The 24,120-nt window shown below is 31.8% G+C and overlaps 1 protein-coding gene across 6 annotated transcripts; it reads left to right on the top strand.

Annotated features, from left to right (window-relative positions):
• Positions 1-9,645: 9,645 nt before the first annotated feature.
• On the top strand, positions 9,646-23,257 carry Mf (Myofilin). Of its 6 annotated transcripts, XM_076417256.1 has the most exons (7): positions 9,658-9,813; positions 13,532-13,674; positions 13,922-14,173; positions 16,518-16,813; positions 18,359-18,428; positions 22,530-22,575; positions 22,838-23,257. In XM_076417256.1, the coding sequence occupies exons 2-7, from the start codon at positions 13,584-13,586 to the stop codon at positions 22,875-22,877; spliced, it is 795 nt and encodes a 264-aa protein (XP_076273371.1). In that variant the 5' UTR covers positions 9,658-9,813; positions 13,532-13,583; the 3' UTR covers positions 22,878-23,257. The 6 variants fall into 6 exon arrangements, with proteins under 6 accessions (XP_076273368.1, XP_076273371.1, XP_076273372.1 ...); XM_076417253.1 differs by lacking the exon at positions 22,530-22,575 and having other exon boundaries at positions 9,646-9,813; positions 18,359-18,635; XM_076417257.1 differs by lacking the exon at positions 22,530-22,575.
• The last annotated feature ends 863 nt before the right edge of the window (positions 23,258-24,120 follow it).

Below are 24,120 nucleotides of genomic sequence, written 5' to 3' on the forward strand. Positions count from 1 at the left end.
TGAGATATAATAATCTCTAGAATAAGTTAGGTGAGACTGCAGATAACGGAAATCATATAATAATACTTATTGCCCACGGGCAGATTGTTGAAGTTCTAAGAGATTAATAAAAAAAGGAAATAAATAGTTTTTGTTTTCTTAGTGTGTACTTAACGTATCCTTCACAATTGTTGAAGTATGTGACGGACCGTTGCCATGCAAGAGGATTACTTTGTGTATGTTTCTTACTATTGCTGCTATATTGCTGTGGTTGAATTTGTTCAATTAACAATTGATTAGGTAGACATGCTGCAATAGTTTGTAAATGAATTTTAGGAGCTCGATATATACTGCTTATTGATCCCACCATATACACAATAAGACGTTATTGTCGTAATAGATACGCTTTTCATCACTAGTCACAACAAACCTCTGAAAAATCTTCTTTATCTAGAAATGAATGAAACCACGATGTTGAAAAGACTCGAAATGACATTTTCAGTATATTCTTTTCTTAGCCAATTTTCCTGCTTCTGGATCTCCCTCATTGTAAGTAGATATATAACTGTTAAGTCGTCTAAACATTTTTGAGACAAGATTTTGAGACAAGATGAGATGAAATATGACCAAACGACATCATTATAAGTTTCTCAAAGCATTCGATGTGTTTCGGCAGAAGATTCCTTCAACTCAAACAACAAAAGTAAAAAATTTTTAAAATGTCGACTTTACGCGTCTGATTCATTGAATAATGCAACGATTTTAAATTCAAAACTGTTATTTTATGTAGAGAAATGTTAAAACCAAAATAGCAGTAAACTCACATCAGCACTAGATATGTTATATTGCCTATTGCAGTTTGTAAATTTGTTTTAATGCCAGACAATATGATCTTTCTCATTTTATTCCATTACAACATGTAACCGAATCAACCTATAAAATTTGTGTAGTTGTCAAATGTCTGCAAAATTTCTCTAAACATTAATGATATAAAACATAAAAGGTTCTAAACTGGCAACGATTATTTTGGAGCGTTGCTTATTTTGATACATTTCAAATCGTTGCTTAATATTTATAATTACTCTAATTGAAGCTGTCGAACAGTAACGAAGTAATGGAGGCCTCCTTCTTACCAGTAAAATACGTTAGAGAGATAAGAATTTTTTTATTATTTAATTATTACATTGTTACTAGTCGGTTCCGACTAACCTACAATTTGTCTTTATGCTAACTTAAATCTAGATATATAACTAGGAAGACCCATCGGCCCTAACTCAGTCTCTGGTGAAATAATGTTTATACATGTCACTGCTGAATTTTTTAATATATGCACTTCACTACACAACACTACACAAGATCAGATGGTTTGATTCTTTTGAGTCTGTGTCCTTTTCTGGTGGTATCCAAAGGTTGCAATACTTCAATATTCTCATGACAATGGAGGCTTTCCGCATGCCCCGTTGCAATTCTCTGGATTTATTGACTGACTGTGGATATTTGAAGGTCTCAATGTAGGTAATCAGTCCTATAGTATTTGGGTGTGCACACGATACCTCTCAGGACTTTATTCTGAAAAATGTGTATTTTGTTTATGTTACTCTTTGCAGAACATCCCCATAATTGAACTCCGTATGTCCATATAGGTTTCAGTATTTGTTTATATAATAGCAATTTATTATATACTGATAATTGTGGCTTTCTTCCTATTAGTCAGTACATTTTCCTATATTTCAATTCCAGTCCTTTCCTTTTCTTCTTTATATGTTCCTTCCAGCGAAGTTTTGCATCAAGATTCACTCCGAGATATTAAGCGTTGTTGGTATATGGAATGATAGTATTATTTAATGTTATTGGTGCTTGTACTGTCTGTTTATAGGTGAACTGCACATGTACAGATTTACTTTCGTTAATTTTTATTTTCCAAGCTTGTGTCCAATTATTTGTATTGTCACTTGTCTGTTGTAATTTTCGTGAGGCTTCTTCACTATTGTCTCCGACAGCTATAATCGCAGTATCATCAATCAATATTCTCCGTTTCTGGTATATCACAATTGTAGAGTAGATAAAGCATTGGCCCCAGTACACTTCCTTGTGGTACATCTACTTTAGCTTCTTTTATTATAGAGTAAGTTTCTTCCTGTTTGACTCTAAACATTCTGGTTGTAATGTACGATTTTAATAGTTCTATGTGTTGTTTTGATAACATTTTCTGTAGTATGAACAAGGCCTTCATGCCTAGAGAGGTAAGTATTGATTCCACTAAACATTAAGTAACTGGGATTTTTATTGAAAATATTTTATTGTGTTGCTGGCGAAGAGCTCTAACGAAACATCCAGACATCAGCTGTTAAATATCTAGAAAAAACAATCAGTTCAGTCATTATCAGTTCTTATTATGGACAATGCAACATACTATAGCATACTGGTGGAAAAGATACCAACCAGTGGATCGGCAAAGGCTATAATTAAGGAATGGCTTACATAACATAAATTAAGTCTTCAAAATACCATGTTAAGGAATGAACTATTTCAAATTATAATTCAGTGCTGACAACTACCAAGACAAGGGATAACTGTAGAAAATCACTTTATAACTTTAATTATTTTATTTATCTTATTTATTTGCATGTTATGCCCAAATTGACTAAAAATCAAAGTTAAATGCGGCAACATTTCAACTTTATGACGTCATAAGTTTAGATGATTTGAGATCAGTGTTTGCTAGTATAGACTATAGCAATACAAACAAAGATCTAATACTCAGGGTACACTCATAAGTTTAGAGATTTTTATTGTAAGTTTGAAGTTTCATTCATTACTTTCTAAATTGTATTTAAATTCTTTGACAACTTGGCTTTTAATTCAAAAGTTATAGCTGTTTTACTGAAACGACTTTTTAATGAATTTTTAGTCGATTAAATCAAAATCAACGAACTACATTTCGAATTGCTTTGCCTCCCACATTATAATTCAGACCCTGTTGTGAAGTTACCCTGTTCTGTTGTAGGATCTAAGAAAACCATTTGCACAATCATATATTCTTATTTAACGACATATTATTACGAATATTGCCACAGTATTATTCAAAAAACGAATAATTATATAATTACATTAACGAAATTGAATGTTTACCAATAACGTTCTAAAAATAGAGTGATTGATATATTTTTTAATATGGCTAATGGGTAATGGGTATTTATAATCTCTTTATATATAGAAGCAAAACAAATTTCCCAATATAAATCTTCAATATCCTACGTCAGGAACGTTGTCAAGAATGTGTTTATGTTTTTTATATTGATGATCGGTCTCAATAGTTTATTAGTGACGTAAAATAAAACTGAATCGATTCTGTTTTCAATTCAAAACCGCCATTTTTGATTATATTTATATCTGTGATCTTGTTGTACTATTTCGCGATTAAAAACAAAAACATAATTTTAGCTTGAAGATTCATTGATCTACGACTTTGTAGTCAGCTTTTATTTTCACGTTTCATGAATCGACATTTAATGGTCACGAAAACTTAGGAAAGAATTCTCTACAAGGTATAGCAGAGAAATTTGAGTTAAAACAGTGTTATTTCAAAGATCTTCTAATCGAACTAGTAGATAAAATTTTACAAGTCCAAGCTGTTCAACAACCACGTACATCCCGTTGATCACTTCTTTAAAAGCGAAGTGTATAGCCGTTCGAAAAGTCGCCTCTGTGCTCGAAACCTTTTCCTATTTTATTAAAACACTTAGTATTGTTATTGTCTATAGTATAGCTTCATTGAATTAATATTACTAGAAATATGGACACTTAATAATTAACATTAATAATTACATTTCTAATACACATACATCTGGTATCCCATAGAGAGAACCCCATATCCCAATTTACAGAGCATCAAAATCATATTATTTTTAGTGTTGGGAACTATCGACTGAAATCGACTATCGACTGTTTAGTAATTGACTACTTTAAACTATCAACTGTTTCAGTGGCTATTTTTGGTTCGACTGATATTACTACTTTTTACCACTGACTGTTTTTAGTCGCTATATTCGGTCACTATTTTAGTTAGTATTTTTGGTTCTACTTGTTTTTTGGTACTGCCGTCCTAGCCGGGACCTTGACAAAAATATACCCAATTTATGCTTACATAGATTTATATGTAATATATATAGTTTTATGATTTTTTGGTAGTTTGCTTGTAAATAACAATATATTGTATATTAATATTATAGCATTTTGTTACGATATTTTTCAAGATTGGTAATGTAAAAGGGTAAAAAGATTAAAATTAGGAATAATAAATAGTAAAATATGTTTTTATGGCAATAATAGGTAATATTTCGATTACTCTCTCGATTTTTGTTAAAAAATATTCCCGTTCAATAATAAATACAGCATTTATATCATCTCATTCAGATCATTTTTAATTATGCCATGGATTTTTTTTCTATGATTAGATATATGTTTAATTTGTATATAGTACTTATGGTTATTGTACATCTTTAGATTTTAGGTTTTTTTTTAAGTTTTATTGTATTGTCTATATTTATTATAGTATATTACTTAAAAATAGCAATTTAACACATTAAAATACAATAAAACATTTGTGGGGTATTATTCCATTCCATAGAAAAATTCAATTCCTTTTTACAGATCCATAGATCATTCAAATATAAAAGTGAATCTACTTTGTTCAAAATTAAATTATAAATTGGATGTTATGTATAATTATTATAATAATATTCAGTAATTATTTTTTTCCTTCTCTTTTTTAAAGTTAGTTTGTGAAGGAATTTATACATCTCCATCTCTCTTACCGTTGGAAAATATAACTACATATAAAAATAACTACCCAATCAACTATCACTATTTATGCAAAAAAGGATTCGTACATCTTCATCAGACATCACGGTTTGAAAAAAACAGTCGAATCGTGCATTTGACTGAAAATAGTAATTACTATTTTCAGTCGCTAGTTTTTTGACTATCCATTGTTTCAACTGTTTTGCGACTTTCGACTGTTTTCAGTCGATAGTTCCCAACACTAACTATTTTAAACCTTAAACTGAATTAATATAATCAAAATATTTACGATGTTTTTACAATTAATTTCTACGAAATTCTAATTCCTTCTGACTTAAGGAGTACCTTTCCAATTGGTTATAGAATAGCTTCAATGAATAAATATAACCAGAAATATGTGACTTAAAAATTATTTCACCCTTTCCCCATTTACATTATTTTACGTCAGATAATTTTAATATAATTTATTTGTGACGTCTTGTTTACTGAACGATTGAAACTTATTTGTACAACTAACGACTTAATATAGACCAAAAATGTTAGGTTATATTAGACCACCTTGTACAAGCAATAAACACCAGACTAGTCATTAAAAATGACGTTAACTTGTTTTTAGTTTTTAGTTTTTTACGACGTTTGATACACATGTAAGCAGATCGTTGACAGTTATTGCAATCGAACGTCATTCTATAAATTATATGTTGTTGCGAATAAAATTTGTTATATATTTGTTGTAAATTTTGAAATATATGAGCTAGAACTGACATAAATTATTTTTGGACGAAAAGTTTTAGAAGTGTATGGTTTATAAGCTCGTCATAAAATAAATTTCAATATTAATTTTCCTGATATTGCTTTATATTTTGTATTTCTGTTAATGATAACTAATACTACTTATATTACTTTAGTTAGGTATATTTAATATTATAAATTAATATTGTTAAGTCAGAAAAATCAGAAGAAAAGAATTGGTTTAATTTTTATTTTGAAGGTTCATGGGAATGTTTCATTTTGTAAGAGTTATAAAGGAGATCGTGAAACTAATGTTTTACATATATAAATAACTAGAAAAAAGGTTTGTACAGTTTGCTTTGTCAGAAAAAGACTAAGATAAGTACTGCAATTGTTTTTGTAAGTCAATTCACAATCTTGTATTAAATAAACGGTAAACTACAACTTGCTATTATTAATATTTTGTCGTTAAAACTTCAGGAAACTACGATTATAATATTCGTGAATAGCACTGAAAAATTGATGCATTATATTTTATATGAAAATTATTGAGAAATTATAGCAAATAACTATAAATTAATATTAATAGATAATAAAAACAGTGAATTTAATTGCTGGCTTGATAGGTGCAGTGGTAAAGGTCCGCCTGCTGTTGCTATAGCTATAGTCACAGATTCGAATCATGCAGGGGCATGGTCATAACTTCATGTTTGTGACTGTTTAACATTTGTGATTGTCCTTAGGCGACAGTGCAAAATCCGACAAGGAAAAAGATTACTGTCAAGCCTGTAACCACACTGGGTAAGACCGGATGTCTTCTTGGATGATTTCTGCCGAAGACCGTGATTTGGAGCCCACGTTAAACTGTAGATCCAGTCCAGATAAACCCCAGTTGATAAAAAGGAGATTTTAAAATATATAAAAAAGTGACTTTTAATTCACTCGTTTATATTATATAGAACGGAGAGAGCTTACAGCTTACTCCAGGATAATATTCATGAAAACGAAAATAATTGAAAAACAACAACAAAAAAATTATATGTATCTAATATAACTTTTCATTATTAATTATTATACATCTTACATTAGATATCATTAATAAAATCTTAATTTACAAATTAATTTATTACCACTGTTCTGTTGTACTTGTATTAACAATACACAAGCAAGGCACAAAGTAAGCAAGTAAGCAAGTAAGCTAAAGTTATAAATACATTTATACACTAAATTAGTTCGATTCGTTCTTCTGATTCCCTACACGTTATCCGGTAGTTGTACTGCTTCCTTGTTGCTGTGATTTACAACCTTCTATAATGTTTTAAGAACTAATCTTGGAAAACTTCGTGGATTCATTTGATTTCGAGGTCTTCGTTGGTTACATAGAGATCAGCACTGATAATTAATCGAAGAACACTATGTTCGCAGGGTTAGTTTAATGTTTTAGTGCAAACCCATAGGTCTAACTTAACTTTATGATTGACTGATAAACCAATCTCGAAAGTATAATTATTTCATTTTAAGTGTGATCTGCTCTGTTTTTTGTTTAGCATGACAAAAACTAATGTTTGAAATAAAGTAATTTTAAATGCACTCTAAAAGACATGAAATGTGTGCGTGAAATAGTTGTTTTGATCGCACTAACCAACTTACGTGTACGTAAGTCTTATTTCTACATTATTTTAATAAGTTTGTATTATAACTAGGCATACTCAAATATAACGATAGTGTAAGTTTCTCTAATGTAATTACACAATGGTAGAAACTCCAAACAAACTATAGTTTATCCAAAGTTTGTTTGTACATACGTCATCAAGATGTCTAATGTATTGCCTGCCGCAATTTGTAAATTTGTTTTGGAATTGGACAATATTTTCGTATTCATTTAATTCTAGTTAAAAAAAGACACAATACTGTCTGATACGTTCGGACGCGTAACCGAACTAGCCTATCAAAATTGTTCGGATTTCAAATGTATGCATTATTCAAAACAATAATCATAAGAGACTATAACGCTTTGCTTGTTTTAATAAATTTCAAATCGCTGCTTATTTTTACTCTGATTAAAAATTCCGATGTCAGACAAAACAGATTGCATCAGTTACCTTGAACAGGAACGAGATAATGTAGCCCCCCCTCTTGCTAGTAAAATTCGTTAGAGAGATAAGCATTTTTACTGTTAAATATTAAATTGTTGCGATTTTTATTGCAAATATTTTTAGCGTTTTGCCGCTGCACTGAATATTAGTATACGGTCACTGAAAGAGATTAAATATATGAAATGTATAAATACAGTGAGCAGTTTTTGAATACAATCATAATATAATACATTTATTTCAAAAGAAACTGTTAGTCTGAAAAGTATCGAAGAGATCTAATGGAACTTCCGGATATTACTTTTAAAAGAATAAAAATTTTAATCAAATGAAGGAAGACTTATTATTCTAATTCATATATTTAGTTAGGACATGAATATTTCAGAATGGGAATAATATACTCAACGGCCAGTCATGGCAAGATGATAATAAAAATAGTGTTATGACAACAAAAGTTGAAAAAGGCAAATATTGGAATAACAACTGATTAGGCTTTATGGTCATAACATTTATTAATAATTCATTGCAGATATATGGACTTCGTGCTGGAAATGGAAATGGTTTATAACACCTTCGGATTGGATGAAGTTGATAAGACACATTGAAGAAGAAATTGAAAAATGATGGAATTGTGAACAAATGCTAGATAGATCGAAATTTATATAACTTACTTATTCACTTGAATAAAACATTCTGAATATGATATAATTCAGTGCTGGCAACTTCTGCAGATTTCTTACAGTTATCATATATTAATTATATACTCACCCCCACCAAGAAAAGAGGACGGAAGCTTTGGCTTTACTTGATGTAGTGAAATGGAGTTAGGGAAAAAGTATCGCCGCTGAAACTGTAAGGTTACAAAAGGCTCAACGACTACTAGCCATGAACTATTCCAAATCAGAAACATTCCTTTGAAAACGCCCCTAATCCGTGGATTCCTAGCACACGTATCACAGTTGTTGGTGTAAGGCCACCAAAGAGGGATTTAAATTGCTGTGAGTTAACATAGTTTACTCGAAATTGGACAGAAACTTGCAGTTCAGGGTGAACGGCCATTTAACACAACTCAATTTCTTAACTATAGACTATTGGAGTCTGGAGTCACCAAAACTGGTAAACCATTCCATAGAGATATACCATGGAAATTTTAACAAAAACAGTGCCATTTCGAATATCTGCAAAAGCAAAATAGCAGACCGAAATGCAGGCAATACTCAAACATAATTTTACAACAACTTAATTAATAGTTTTTTTATATATATATTTTAAAGTCTCCTTTTACCAACTATGGGTTTATCTGGACTGGACCTAAAGTTTGACATGGGCTCCGAACCACGGTCCTCAGCATTAAGCCTACCGACTGGCGAGTGACCAACTTTAGAAATCATCCCAGAAGACATCCGGTCTTACCCAATCTGGTTACTAACGTGACTTGGATCATTTTCCTTGTCGAATTTAACACTCTTGCCTAGAACAATCACAAACATAAATGTACGACCATGCCCCAGCAGGATTCGAACCCGGGGCTATCGCAACAGTCGGAGGACCGTCCCAGCGCCTTTACCACTGCGCCACCAAGCCGGCAGTTTTTATCTTCTATATATATATATATATATATATATATATATATATATATATATATATATATATATATATATATATATGTATATATATATATACATAATCAACCGCCACTATTAAGTTTTTTCAAGTAAACAGACATTTTTCATTTAGGCGAACAGTGCGAATTTATTTTAATATGATTAATTCAAATAATACTAAATAAAAACAATAATGTTTAATTGCGAACATGCTAACACGTCTACCAAGAAATTACTTATCCGTTATTTTAGGATTTCGGAACTTGAAAACGGCGCAAAAATAGACCCAGTTCCTCCCGTTGCATCACCGAAATTCGGGATAAAAAACGACGAACCGGATGGAATGGGGCCCCCCTCTTCACGCCCCCCTGAATGCACCCCGTCACGGATATGGGCAAGCGCCGAATCGGCGGTCAAGACCGTTGTTTTTCCAAAAATCGGCCGGTTTTCGCCCAAAAAAAGGCGGCCGGGAAGGCCGCCCCCGCAACCGTCTACGTCATCGAGGCCTCGTAAGACGTCCCAAAACGACGCCGCTCGTCTCGACGCAGTCAGTGCCGAACTACAGTCGCCGATCTCGACTCGTTTTATCGCCAACTTAGTAGGTTAGTAGAGAAAACTCCCCAAAAAAAACACACATACACTCACAAAATATATCGATATTAGTGATTTGTCATATTATTTGAAAGTGTTAGAGAGTTCAGCTCAGTACCAAGCCCGTGAGTATGTAAACTAAGTATTTTGCAGCCGCTGGAAGTGAAAAATCAAACGGTATTCAAACGGTTTTTAATCATATTTATAACAAAAAATCGATCAACTTTCTATTATAATATCTAGTGATGAAAGCTTAGTAAAATATTTACATAACGTATTCTATAAATAGTAATTCTTACCCAACAATATCTATCTCAACTCAAAAGTTAAAATACCGCACCATTATTACTCTATAAAAATAAAATTTTCTTAATTAAAAAAAAAACAAAAAAGATTTGAGACTAGCCATTTAAATTATATAATATTTAAAAACACGGTTTCATAAAACCCACAATTAATTTTATTTTCCAATATTTAATTAAAATCTTAATTAATGCTAAGAAATTCATAATTTTTAATCTTAACAAATTCAGTAAAATTTTTGCCATATAGTCACAAGAATGTTTCAATTAGCATTACTTACTGCAATTAAAGATATATACTTAATATATACTTAATTGTTAGACTACTTCAATTATACCATTAAATATACTATAACATTAAATATAAATATATTAAATAAAAAAAACTCAGTTCCGTAGAACCTACAAATAACTCTATTTTCTAATACTTAATTAAAATCTTATTTAAGGTCTGGAAATTTCTAATAATTAGTCCTAGTAAACTCAATAATTTTTTGCCATATAGTTATAAGAATGTTTTATCAGTCTATGTATATTCACTGAAAATATATACTTGATTGTTAGACTATTGCAATTATATCATGAAATATACTTAACTTAAAATTGTAAAAACTCAGTTCCATAAAACCTACAATTAATTTTAATTAAAATCTTATTTACAGCCAAGCCAAATTTATAATGTTTAATCCTATTAAATTCCGTGACATTTTTGCCATATAGTCACAATAATGTTTTATTTAGTACTACTTTAGTAAAACTACAATTAAAGGCTTTTTGAAATTTTAATAATATAATTACTAGTACAATTAGTTGATATGAATAACCAATCTACTTATATTATTTAATTGTTGGACTTATACTTGAAATTATATCAATAATTCCTTAGTATTGATCTTAGTAAATTCAACAATATTTTTGCCATATCTCCAAAAATATTTTTTTTTATTTAGAACCACTATAATAAAAATTTTAAAACAAAAACTTTGTTTGTATTAAATGACATAATTATTAATACAATTAGTTAATTGATTGCTAGATTATTGGAATTATTTTAGTTAGTTGATTGAGTAAAATGATTATATTTTCAAACAGGAAATAAATAACAATTAAATGAAAAAATGAATAACATTATTTAATGTTGTTATAGTTTTTGCAACCTGATTTATAAATAAATGAATGATTATATCTCAGATTATTTTCGGACGAAAATATCTCATTTCGCGATAGATCTGGCCGCGTGTCTTTTTTCACGATACTCACACGTCTTAGTGTCTAAATCGGGCCGGTGTACAGGCCGCACAAAAATAGTAGCGACGTTATATAAATTCGTGTTAGCGAAATTTTATACGATTACTTGTAACTCTCGGTTAGCCGCAGATCCGGATAGTCTTGGCAGTGGCTACAAATGGACATTGTCCGTTACGTAACCAAGAATGTACTATAGATAAATATTTACTCATTCATGCGTATAATATGCCTCCTAAACACAACGAAAATAAACAGATCTGTCATTCAAACGGGCATATATAAGAGCGCGATCTCTATTTGTGCGAGAATCCATCCATCTCGGATACAAAAACATTTTTACTAAGTGTATTTTGATTTACAAGGTTATATCCGAAAGAATACCGAAAAAAATACAGTAAAACTCAAAGGAAAATAACACAGAATACCATAAATCTATCTCTCTCTCTCTCTATCTCTTTCCGTGGACCTTTTAATTCAACTAACGAGTCTTCTTCCCTCGGGGCGATTTTTCCTCGAACCCCCCACCCCGCACGGGAATTTTAATTTGAGACAAAACTCGAGCCGGCGATGACGTCATCGGACCTCGCGATTTTCAACCGGCCGAAATCGTCCGCGGTCTAAATTTGCGCGTCTATTTTCGTAGAGGTTTTTCGATTTTTGGCATGCCATCGCCCGCGATGGGGAGGCTCTCGGATCGGTTTTGTTTTTCGTAAAAATCAATTTTGATTTATCGAGAAATCCGTAAAGCCCGGCTCCCGCGCCATTTTGTCGTCGAATCAATTGAAACTACATTTTAATATACTTATGAAAGGTGTTTAAACGAAATAATGTAATTTTTATGTATACTAGTTCATAATTTTGGCATAAAAAGTAACTAATATGTAATAAAATAATATTAGTGCAAGACCTTTTAAAAAATGAACCTAAATGATTATTATATCCACGACTTAAAATGAATAGTGCCAAAATAACATAAAATACGCTAAATAGATACTCACCTTGAAGAATATTCACCACCTGTACAACAAGCGCTCGAAATAGATTGAGTATTTTAAGTTCTTTTTATAGCACAGTTGAAAACACGTTGGGATTAACTTGTTATTCGAAATATAACTTTCAGAAAAATACACATACAATAGTTAATTTCCAGTAATATTGATATATCATATACGTATATTTTATACGTAGTAAAAATTATAGTCAAAATATTCTAATTATATGACAGTAATGACAGTGACAAGCAGAATTGTCATTAATGTCAACTTTAAGTCATCACAAGAAAGATCAATTCTTACGTTATCATTTTTTTTTATATAAATATAATATTAAATTTACTAAATTGAATAATTGAAAGTATTATCTTATTTAAAGATGCCAAACCAATGACTACGTTACGTACAAACAGCCAACATATTCTGACTAATTTGATGTAAACAAACGGTTTCACTCGATCGGTATGCAATTCATGTGCTATTTTTGGTCAAGATGGCGAGACCCAACCACAGTTCAATCTGTCAGTAGTCTGCTTAGTCAACATTCGGATAAGTCAACTTAATTATTACTGAAAAATCTAAAATTAAGCCTAGACGTTGTTAGCTGTGCTGTAATTTTAGTTAAAATAATCGAGATTATTAGTGGTTGCTTATACGACAGTATAAATACATGGCGCCCTAGTTGATTCATAACAAACTTCACTAAATGCAACTAAATAAATAATAACAGTTGAAACAAAATGAATGAAAATCGGTGATGTTTCGACGTTGTCGGATCTATTAATAGGATGAGTGAGTAGATGTCGCTATGATCGGACAAATGACGTCCGCGCGATATCAAACGCATTTGCCTTGATGGAAAGCCGAATCGAACCCACGTCAATGATATCAAGTGCGTTAAAAATAGACGAAAAAAAAGCCGGGCCCGGCTGCTCTCCGACATTCGCCTCTAATCCACACCAAAATAGTCCGCATCGGTCATCTTACTGCCCGATACGTTATGGGTTCGAACGAAATTTGGGCATTTTTTATTTACTCGCTTGCGATTGTACTAATCGGCGTCTATCTGGCGGTCATCAGCTGAACATTCTCATCACAATCACACTTACTAACGAAACTAATCAGGTTGAAGTCTTGTCGAAATCGACGACCGTCATTTTTTCTAACGCAAAATCTCTCCTTTCCAGACGAACGACTCTAACCAGTAGATAAGTAGCCGAGGACAGAGAAACCGCCATCATGTTCAAGAACCATTTGGAAATGATCAGTCTCAACGAGACCCCCTCGAAAAAGGCCAAATTCTGGCAATCTTTTGTCAGATCTCTTAAAGGTCAGTTCCTAACATAGACTAATAGGTGGCGCGCTGAATCGTCACTTGTTGCTACATTCACTACAGTCACAGGAAGCAAATTACCACCTGTGAACAACTGATAATATCGTTTTTTTCTATTTTTAAGAATCACAACATAACCTAACTCTTCTCAATTTCCATCAAACTTTATGGGTGTTAGTTTTTTCCCCGTGAACGTTGCAATCATTCCTCGGTGATAACCAACGAAACATATTCTAACCAACAGGATCCGATGATTTGAGAGCTTCAGACTCATACTCAGCCAGACCAAGAGGTATCTTCAGACCCCTCAGCGATCTGCCCGAACTGTCGTCCGGCTGGCCCTATGGCAAATCCATCTACGACGAGCCCAGCCATGCCGCTGAACGCATCCATGTTCCTGGATATCGTTATGATCCTCTCCACCGTGACACCTACGGTTACTCACCCAGACCAATCTTCCCACACAACTTTGGATCCTTAGACAGATACAGGCCTGGTAAGTCCACCTCTTACAGGCGCTAAATGATACCGATTTGTAAACAATAATTTGTAAAAGGGCTCAATATATATATTTTAGTCTATAGTTTAGATTTTTATTACAATTTCTTTTTTGAAATTCTTTTTTTTAACACCAAAGCCCTATCTGTAACTCTTTTTTTTATGTAAACACGCACACACATATACACAAGAAATCTGCCTATATCAGTGCCTTTAAAGAACAATTGTTATACGTTAATAGCTTGTGTCGTTCGCTAACGATGATGTCACAAGGATCATTACGTTTTGTCTCTAGACCACGTCTATGTATGTAAACAGGAAAATACTTAGATATGTATAAATATGAATGTATATTAATCTATATATAATATAATTTGATAATGATGATTGTACAGCCTAATAACCAAATAAAATATTTCGTAAAAGTCACATTGAGTGCAAGCCCCGCAAAAGCTTGAGCTGACTCATATCACGTGATACATCTTGTTTAATTCCAGTCCATATAGCCTACTTTTTCATGTCGTTAACAAAGAAAACGTGTCTTCTAACAACACTCTATCGTAAACACTTTGTCGTCTTACTGATTTGTTATTGTTTTCATGAAAAGGCCACTACAAACCAAATTGTTTCATATCTAGATACAATACATTAATATTAATATGTCGTGAGTGTTAGACAACCAAACCTACAAATTTCTATTCTCTGTACAAGTTAATTATGTTTAATCAAAGATATAATTAACGAAACCTGTGCATACTGTTTGTGTATGCAGTCAAGCAAAAAGTAGGCTCTAATAAGATCATAATCAATTAATTCTTGACTAACGTGGCTTTTTAACAAAATATACCGCTCCAGCATTTGCCAGGGCGATCACCAAACTGTTTTTTTTATATTTACACTCAATCCCCGTCCTCATATAATCTACGATCACCTACGATTTTTTTTTGGTACTGGACCATTTTTGGAGAGTCGAAACTCCGAAGAAGTCGCCTTGGAGGTAAGAACTTTCATATCGAGCTCATCATTTCTCTTTTTGTCACTAACATACCCAGCATGCGATACTCCTGGCTTAAGCAGCTTTGGTTTCGTTTGTGTATATCGTTAATTCAGCAAAATGAAGGCAGATTTTTGCGAAAATATAATACAATAGATTACCTTTTCAGAAAAACCGTATATACTATTAGGTACAGGTTCCACACTAACCAGGTTTGCTAGGTGGTTGTTGGTAGGCAACCAATAAAACAATGGTAATAATCGTAAACTATCCCCGTATATATATACAGACGCATATTCCTTGGAACAGCTGGAAGGTCATAACAACTATTTATAAATTCTATTAATACATATTATTTTGACGATATGGGAACCGTAAACGTTCAATTCCTTTATTGTACAAAAAATATATTCCAATTTTCTTGCTCTATATATGCCGAAAAGTCAAATAAACATATCTAAAAATGTTACTACGACAAATAGCACTAATGCACGTTGTAACTTATGACCATACGATCTACTGATCGGTAACCCAATAACCTTTAATAAAAAAAATCTAATTTTAAACCGATTCAAATAACATCAAGGCACAGAGATAAAATTGCATAACAATGGGACGTTCCAAGGAAATGTCGAAATATAGAGAATGACGTCAGGTAGTGGCGAGCAGAGTGGGGGGATAGGGGGGCCACTTCTCGATTTTCTTAAACGCCGTTTATTCTGTTCGTGTTCAGTCGGTGGCTGGTGAATAGAAATAGGAATGGGTAAGCTTCCGTGGAGTTTTTATTTTTATTTTTAGTTGTCTCCTATATGTACGTTCTGTTTGTCGTCGATTCAATAGATCATTCCAATAGATTATTATATTTACTTTGTCTCGAGTTTGTAGTGATTGAGTTCAACAGTCGTTAAATGAATTAGTTTTTTTTTAAGAATTAAGAACGGAGTATCAGACCTTTACACATTATGACTCCGATACTCTAACTTAGTGAAAAGTAGTTTTCATTTGTATTTATTATTTACTCAATACTTTTTAATCATGTAACACTTTAAATAGTTTTATTTGTTATTTGCTTTTACTGTTTGGCATATTTTCCCAAATTCTAAATTGAGCTTTAAATTATTTTTAATGAATTCTATATTAGATTTTGTAATCTTCAATAACTTATATATGATTGCTTTGATTTTATAAACACTTAGAATCATTAAGAAATAAATATGTTAACTATTTCCTAACTAATTTTCATATTCCAACACCAAACACAAAACATATTCGACGAGGACAGCTCCCCGGCTCTGTTTACTGACAGTTGTGGAGACATTTATTAAATTTACATCTTCCATTGATATAGCTTTCCACGTCACTAAACCAAGGCCCTTTGACGCCGACGCAGCTTGGAGAGACCACGTCGACCGTGTGAAGGGTCGTGAACCAAGCCAGTGGCCCAGCAACATCTTCCACACCACTTATCCATTCTCGCGCTACCCACTCTACTTGGTCTACAGCAAAAGGCCCCCACCAGCTGCCGACAAGTACGACCCCCACCGCTCCTGGTTGGATCATTTGGACCGCCTGGCCGAATTGGACAAACTCTATCCATCCCTTTGGCCTCTGTCCGGCAGCAAACTGAGCCCAACACCCATCAAGGTACGTGTTATCGACCGAATTAAGCTTTACAGTAGCTGGACTTATCCGAAGTGAAAGTATTTTGATTGGTGCCTATAAAAAGATTCTACTTGGAGGATATTTTTATCCAGGTATTTTAATGATGAATCACAGTTCGTTAATTTCAATTAGTGTCGACTGAAAGATCATCAGCTATTTTTAAAATAACAAAACTATTATATTTAGCGATCTAATATTAACTTGGATACATTTCCATTTCTAGTATACATATATTCCACACTATACAGAGTTGCATGTATTAAACCAAACATGTTCTAGCTAATTCTTACCACTTCTGTAAAGCTCCAATTATTTTACCTCTATACATTACTAAATAAAGGCATTTTCATAACATTTATGTCATTGAAGAATATTGTTTAAACAACTTTATGTTAAATGTTAACGTCAAACAAATGTTAGAAGTAAAGACAACCCATGGAAATATATTATTTAGCTGCTTTAGTTAAGTAATGATGTGAGTTTTTATGTTTTTTACTACTGCTATAATATTTTATAGTCTATATTTATAATAAATTCCAATATATTCTTAATATACACGATCTGTTTACAAAACAAATGAAAAATTGAATCAAATACTAAATTAAAATGAAAAGTGTTTTTAGCTCAACCCCTAATAAGACTTCATCCTATTTAAACACACAGTACATTGACAAAAATATATTTAGTTCCATTTTAATTAAATTATTTTACTTTAACTATTAACATATATTGTAATAACTCCCTTTTACTATTTCATTATTTAGTGTTCAGTCTTTCAATTATAAAGATATATATTTAGGAAGATTGTCTCAATATGCAAGAAATATTACTATATACAAAATTACAATAATACAAAATGTTAATTTGTTTCCTATATGTCAGGCAACCAAAAATGCGCATAGCACAAAAGAGCTTTATTGACAACTTTCTGACAAGCGACACTGACAGATCGACAATATTTTTTAAAATAACAATAAAATAAACAAATTATTAATTTACTAGCTAACTCCAGCTAAGCTTGGCTGTAGATATTCACACAAACATATATAAACATAACTAAAAAACAATACATAAAATAAAATGATTTCCAAAATAACACACTGTATAAAAGTAACACATCATTTTTCAGAAACAGATAACATAATCACATTATAGTTATATTTTAATATTTAGAATATTTGGTCACTCAACTGAAATTCTAATGTTTGATGCTCTATTAACATTAATTATGCCTAAATATCCAATGCTAGTTTTACAGAAACATACTTTATAGTTATTTACATAAAACATATTAAAAATTCTGTGTTTATAAAAGTTCTAAAAATAATTCTTCAACACGTTAACATTGGCAACGGATTGACTAATTTTATTACGGCAATATTTTAAAGCTAAACCTGAAAATATTTAAGCTGAATTATATACATATACTATAAACAGACTAACCACGTCATCGCCCGGTTCAAGAAATAAAAAAACGACGTTCAAAGGAAGAACAAACACCAATTAACGATTCGATTTCTATTACAGCCTGGACGTTTCGCTCCCCGTCCTTCTGAGGTGGCCTTCAACTATGCCGGTCAGCCAATCTGGTCCCCAAGTAAGAGTCTTTTCGACGATCTTTTGAACCCCTCTCCCTCCCTGCCCATTTCGGCCGTAACTCGCGACCCCTTCTGGTGGGATTCCCCCTTAAGACCAGTGTCAGCACGCACCCCATTCGGCAAGTCGCCCTTCTATCTACGCGACTCATACCTGTCGCCAGTCAAAAGGACGTTCCTCTGGGACAAGCACCCCATCAGGCCATTCGGTAAGTCGAACGCTTGCCGACGAACCCAGCCGTTCGGGTGGTCACAGTAGGCCACTGATGTAACCAATAACAAGCTAATGCGGTTTTGTTTTAAAGTTATTAATTGCACACGTCTGCCATTTAGAATATATCAAGCGAGAACTTCAAAAATGTTAGCACCTTTTGTTAGACAACCAAATACACATCTACATAAGACAGAAGATCAGAACTACCCAAATATCCATTGGATATTTTCGCTAATCGGCTATTTTATTGCATAAAGGGTTATAAAATATTAAAATACTAGAATCGATTCTTAAAATTTACTTATATATTAGATATTAAATTATTTTAAATAGCTTATAGTACGACATTCAGTTTTTATTGTCTAATTGAATGTTAATATTATCTAACCCTTCGTACTCCAAAACTTTTTATGAAATTATGCAACTGAAAATACACAAAAATAATTTTACTATAATGTGTATTCTCGTAGTGACATAGATAAATATTTTTTACATCGTTTAACTAAATACATTTTAACTAAATGTCAAAAATTAATATTAATTTAACGATAATAATAAACAGTGTTTAGAGTGGTGCATATATTCTAAATAGGCAGTGATAAATATATTTTATAAGAACGTTTTACGTCAACTAAATAACCTTTGAAATACAATATCAACATTGCTTTCTTATGCTAAAAAACCGCTTAAACATGGCTTATTTTATTTTTTTATCAAAATAGTATAATTATACTGCTTTCGAATGTAATATTTAACCTAATACATAACCAATTTGCTTGAATATAAAGTACGGTATATCTTAATGATTTGGTAGTTTCGGACTAACATTTCATTAAGATATCTTATCAGTACGAACACAACATTATTTTTAATAAATAAGCATTTATTTACATAAACCAATGACTATGGATATTTATTGTGTTAGTAATAGAACTTAAAATAGATTGAAATAAAGAATGAATTAAAACAAAACTCATATAAATTAATTAATGTTGCTGTATAAGTAATATTGTGTAATTTACGTTTCCAAAATAATTTTCGGGATATAGCTACCATCATGACAACCACCGAGACAAGGAATAATTAATTATTATAATTAATTAGAACATTTTCGAAGAAAAAGAGTCGATAATCAAAAAATAGTAACTTTTTAACAATAATCTCAAATATGTTTCCTCTTAATTGCTTGTGAAGTGACAACGTCTCGTAATGACACGAAAACAGCCGAAGTTAACCGATAACCGATATCGACAAAGAGTTACTGAAAGTAGACACTACTTAAAATTAGTTACATATTTTAACGCCACTTTGAATTTATAAAATATCTATCTATCAAAAATCATCAGAACTTTTTTAAAAATAAATAAAAAGTATTATGTATTGTTAATCGGGAATATTTTTAAATTAGTGTTTACTAAAACTTCAGCAGAAGAAGTACCTTTATAAGGATTGAACAAACGTCGAAAGAGTTAGAAAAAGTAACCAAAAGACGCGTTACGTAATAGTTTCCAAGATAATATAAAAACTATAAAACTATATAAATACAAATACATTATTATCCATTATACTTTTTACCCTATTACATTAATAAATATTCATAAAAAATAGAGTTTTTAAAGGCTGTTATACAAAACATAAAACCATATTTTTAGATATAACATCTCAATTGAAAAGTCACCGGCCCACCATAATAAAACACATTTTCTTGGCAATTTTTTTTGTTCAACATAATTCCGTTCAAGGGTGATATATTGATTATAGCGACCCTCCAACTTCTCGATACCATATTTGTAGCACGGTTTGTCCTTTCGTCGATTACCTCTTCATTCGACAAAAATTTCTTCCCAGCGAGCATTCCTTTGAGATCTGAGAACAGGAAATAATCGCTGTGAGCCAGGTCTGAAGAATACGGTGGATTAGGAACCAATTCGAAGCCCAGTTCATGGATTTTTGCCATCGTTTTCACTGACTTGTAACATGGTGCATTGTCTTGGTGAAGCAGCACTTTCTTTTTCTGCATATGTGGCCCATTTTCGGCGATTTCGTCCTTCAAACGGTCCAATAACGCTACGTAATAGTCGCTGTTGATGGTCTTTCCTTTTTCAGGGTAGTCTATGAAAATTATTCCTTGCGCATCCCAAAATACAGACGCCATAACCTTGCCAGGCGACTATTGCATTTTCCCACGCTTTGGAGCGGGTTTATCGTGTACAGTCCACTCGGATGACTGTCGATTGGACTTCGGAGTGAAATGATGCAGCCATTTTTCATCCATTGCCACATATCGACGCAAAAACTCGAGTTTATTACGCTTGATCATCTTCAAACACTGCTCCGAATCATCAACTCGTCAATCAACTAGTGCCATCTATGTGTCAGGCCGGTGACTTTTCAATTGACCTATTAAGCCTATGTAATCTTAAATTCCGTCCTTTATTTACATCAGGCCAGGACCAGAATGACAAAACCTTGAAACTTGAGTCAATACAACAAATCAGTCACTGTACGTCATCAAAATTTATGACGTCAACACGTCGCAATATTACCGCACTAACATAGAATTTTAGTTCACAACGTTTGCTGGTTTGTGACCTCTAATTATTATCACTAATTTTTTGAAGAACTTTGTAGGCATTTGACAACAGTGTTGGCCAGTACCAATACAAATCCAAATTTATAGACTGAATAGATTACGTATTGCGACGCATCAGGACACATTCTGTCTCATTTTAACTAAGATAAAACGAAAAGGAAATATTCGCTCCGAGTTTAAAACGGATTTCACATTTTTACAAACTGCATTTGGCAGTATATTTGGCGTCATCTATGATGTGCATTGGCTGTTTTAATGGAAGAACCATGGTAATGACTGAAACGTTCGAGTGAAGTGAACGTGAATGAAAATAGTGACAAATGTTTCAGTTGATAGTAAAAAGTAGTCACGAATGAACCGTCATTCGATGGTGATTTGTTTTCGCATTCGAAACTTCCGAACAGTACTAAATATCCTCATTAAAAGGATGACATGCCGCTTGGTGGTACTTCTTGTACAAGCTAATAATGTCTTTATGATTGTCCGCACTCCAAATGCAGCAAAAGTACAAAACACAATTATATTTCTTCGTATTAAATCAATTTCCATGGAATAACACTGATCCGATTCAAAAGTCAAAAAGAAAAGGTTATGGTGACACTATAGGTTATGTTGTTGACATTGTCATAACTGATTGGTGGCGCCTTCTAATTATTACTAAATTTAAGTATCGAAACAAACTGTCACTGTCAGACAAAATTATTTACATAGAATAAAGAAACGCAGAAATTAGAAGCGCATCTCCTATGTTAAAATTCGTTCTAAGTTACGCTCGGAATCCCCGTGTGAGGGGCCGTTAAAAATATGAGCGGGAAATTTAAAAATGTATAGTTAAAAATTGTAGCGGGAAATTTAAAAAAATTACGTGGGACCCAAATTTTCCATATAACTTTCACTTCTAAATTTCTTTATTCTGTGATTATTTAATTCAAAGTTCTATTACTTTATACATAATTATACACCCAATAAGTCAAATGTTTGGTAAATACTCAAATATTAATTTTGAAATAATACTTTTTTTCAATGAAATAATTAAGATGGTGAATATTACATACAGAAATCATTATAATTCTACGAATAATAAGTATACGTGTTTTTTGTCTGTTGTACCAGAATATTTTTAGTGATTTGGTTACATCAGTGCTTACTTTACACCACAATGGGGTAGCGCTGTTGACATCGTAAACGATTTGGTAATTTTTCAAAATTGTCGTTCGCAATTTTTCAAAATCCAAGCACCCGCAAGCGTAAGAGTATGGCCATCGCACTTTATTTTGCATTTTTACCCATTGACAGCGACCCAAGCAAACTTCTTTTTGGTTCAGAGGAACAACGAGTGGTGGTAATATAAATATCTTTAAGAAATATAATCTACGCCTGTCAGTGATTTCTGTTTAGTTTCTCGTAGAGTTTTTTTAGTTGTCCCTTTGTCAAAATGTATCGAAAAACTAATATCGAAAAAAGTTATGTAACCCTCAAATTAATTTTAGATATGTTTCCTGCTTGTCCTGTGCTTTGGTTTGATTTCGTTTTATAAACCGCAAATGACCAAACATTTCCTCTTCATCTCATATAATGTGATTGTTAACAAGATTCTGTTTCAGCTGCCGTCTACTAAGTCATAAAACCATAAGACGTCGATGATCATCAATTCAACAATAATAACAAGCAACTGACTGAAACAATAACTGCTCTTGAACCACATGTTCGTATTTTGAACTTGTGTATCAAAACGATAAGTGTTCATTTACTAATTTGCCACCCTTATACACATCGAATGAAGTGCCTTATAATATACAAAATAAATACTTCTTTGTTATTATAAGTTTTTCTTTCTTATATTTTGTTTTGTGATCGCCGTTTGAGGACCATATATCAAAATCGTGTCTCTCCATTCCATCCTCATTTGTGTATGGTCTCAAATGGTCGAGTTCATATTTTAATTTATTGTTACAATATCATTATTATTATATTGGTCTAGATTTTCAGGCGTATAATAAGTCAATAAAGGTGATTTAAACACATTAACCGTATTTTTATTTTTCTCTAAATACAATTTATAAAAAAAATTACAAATGTAGAAACAAATATCCACCCATTACAAAAATATCAATGGTTTAATACATTAATTAAACAATTTATAACATCTTTGATAAGACCCTGGTTTTTTTTTTTTGAATATATAAGAACTATTTATATCAATCAAAACTTTTATTTTTCGAGATAATATATAGACATTTAGATTTCCTCATATATGACGCTAGTATATATAAGATATAAAAATATGCAACCAGAATCAGTAAAGTGTAAACATTTATTCAGATAAATAATTTCAGATCAGAAATCAATTATTTTTGGGATATAAGTTATAATTCTATGGCGTAATGTCATTATAAGTTTCAAAATCAACATGTCATTAAGACAGTTCATTAATAAAATTTATAGATTGGATAGTTATTGAACACAAAGTAATAATGTTCTGGCAAAGATATCTTTTTGATATCATTAACTGATATTATATATTATTTGTTCCACATAAAGAATATTTTATATTTTCAGGTATATAATAAGTAATTTTATGAGAGAAAATAAATTTTTATTAATATCGATATTTTTAAGAAAAAATAAAAATAGTTTAATATTAGCCTAAAAAAAGATATATTTTTTCTAAATATCTTAAAAAGTAGTGATATTTTTTATAGACTTTTAAAATTAAGTATAATTTATTAAAAATTTTATTTAATTTATTCTGAAAAAATATGGGCTAAAAAAATTACAATATCTAGATATATCGGCCAAAATCGTGGTGGCTAACACCCCTAGTTATGATTATATAGGGACGTCAAAAAAATATTTTTTTTGATAAGGCAGGAGATAGTATGCCTAA

The sequence above is a fragment of the Rhynchophorus ferrugineus genome, unplaced genomic scaffold, assembly GCF_030347505.1.
Source record: "Rhynchophorus ferrugineus isolate W39M unplaced genomic scaffold, kcgeb_rfMv2 rfM11, whole genome shotgun sequence".
NCBI lineage: Eukaryota > Metazoa > Arthropoda > Insecta > Coleoptera > Curculionidae > Rhynchophorus > Rhynchophorus ferrugineus.

What these genes read in the sequence shown, in the direction of transcription:
- Mf (XM_076417253.1), top strand. Translation starts at nt 13,584, where the DNA reads ATGTTCAAGAACCATTTGGAAATGATCAGTCTCAACGAGACCCCCTCG. An exon ending in CTTAGACAGATACAGGCCTG is followed by an intron (nt 14,174 to 16,517) that starts GTAAGTCCACCT and finishes CCATTGATATAG; the next exon opens with CTTTCCACGTCACTAAACCA. An exon ending in TGAGCCCAACACCCATCAAG is followed by an intron (nt 16,814 to 18,358) that starts GTACGTGTTATC and finishes TTTCTATTACAG; the next exon opens with CCTGGACGTTTCGCTCCCCG.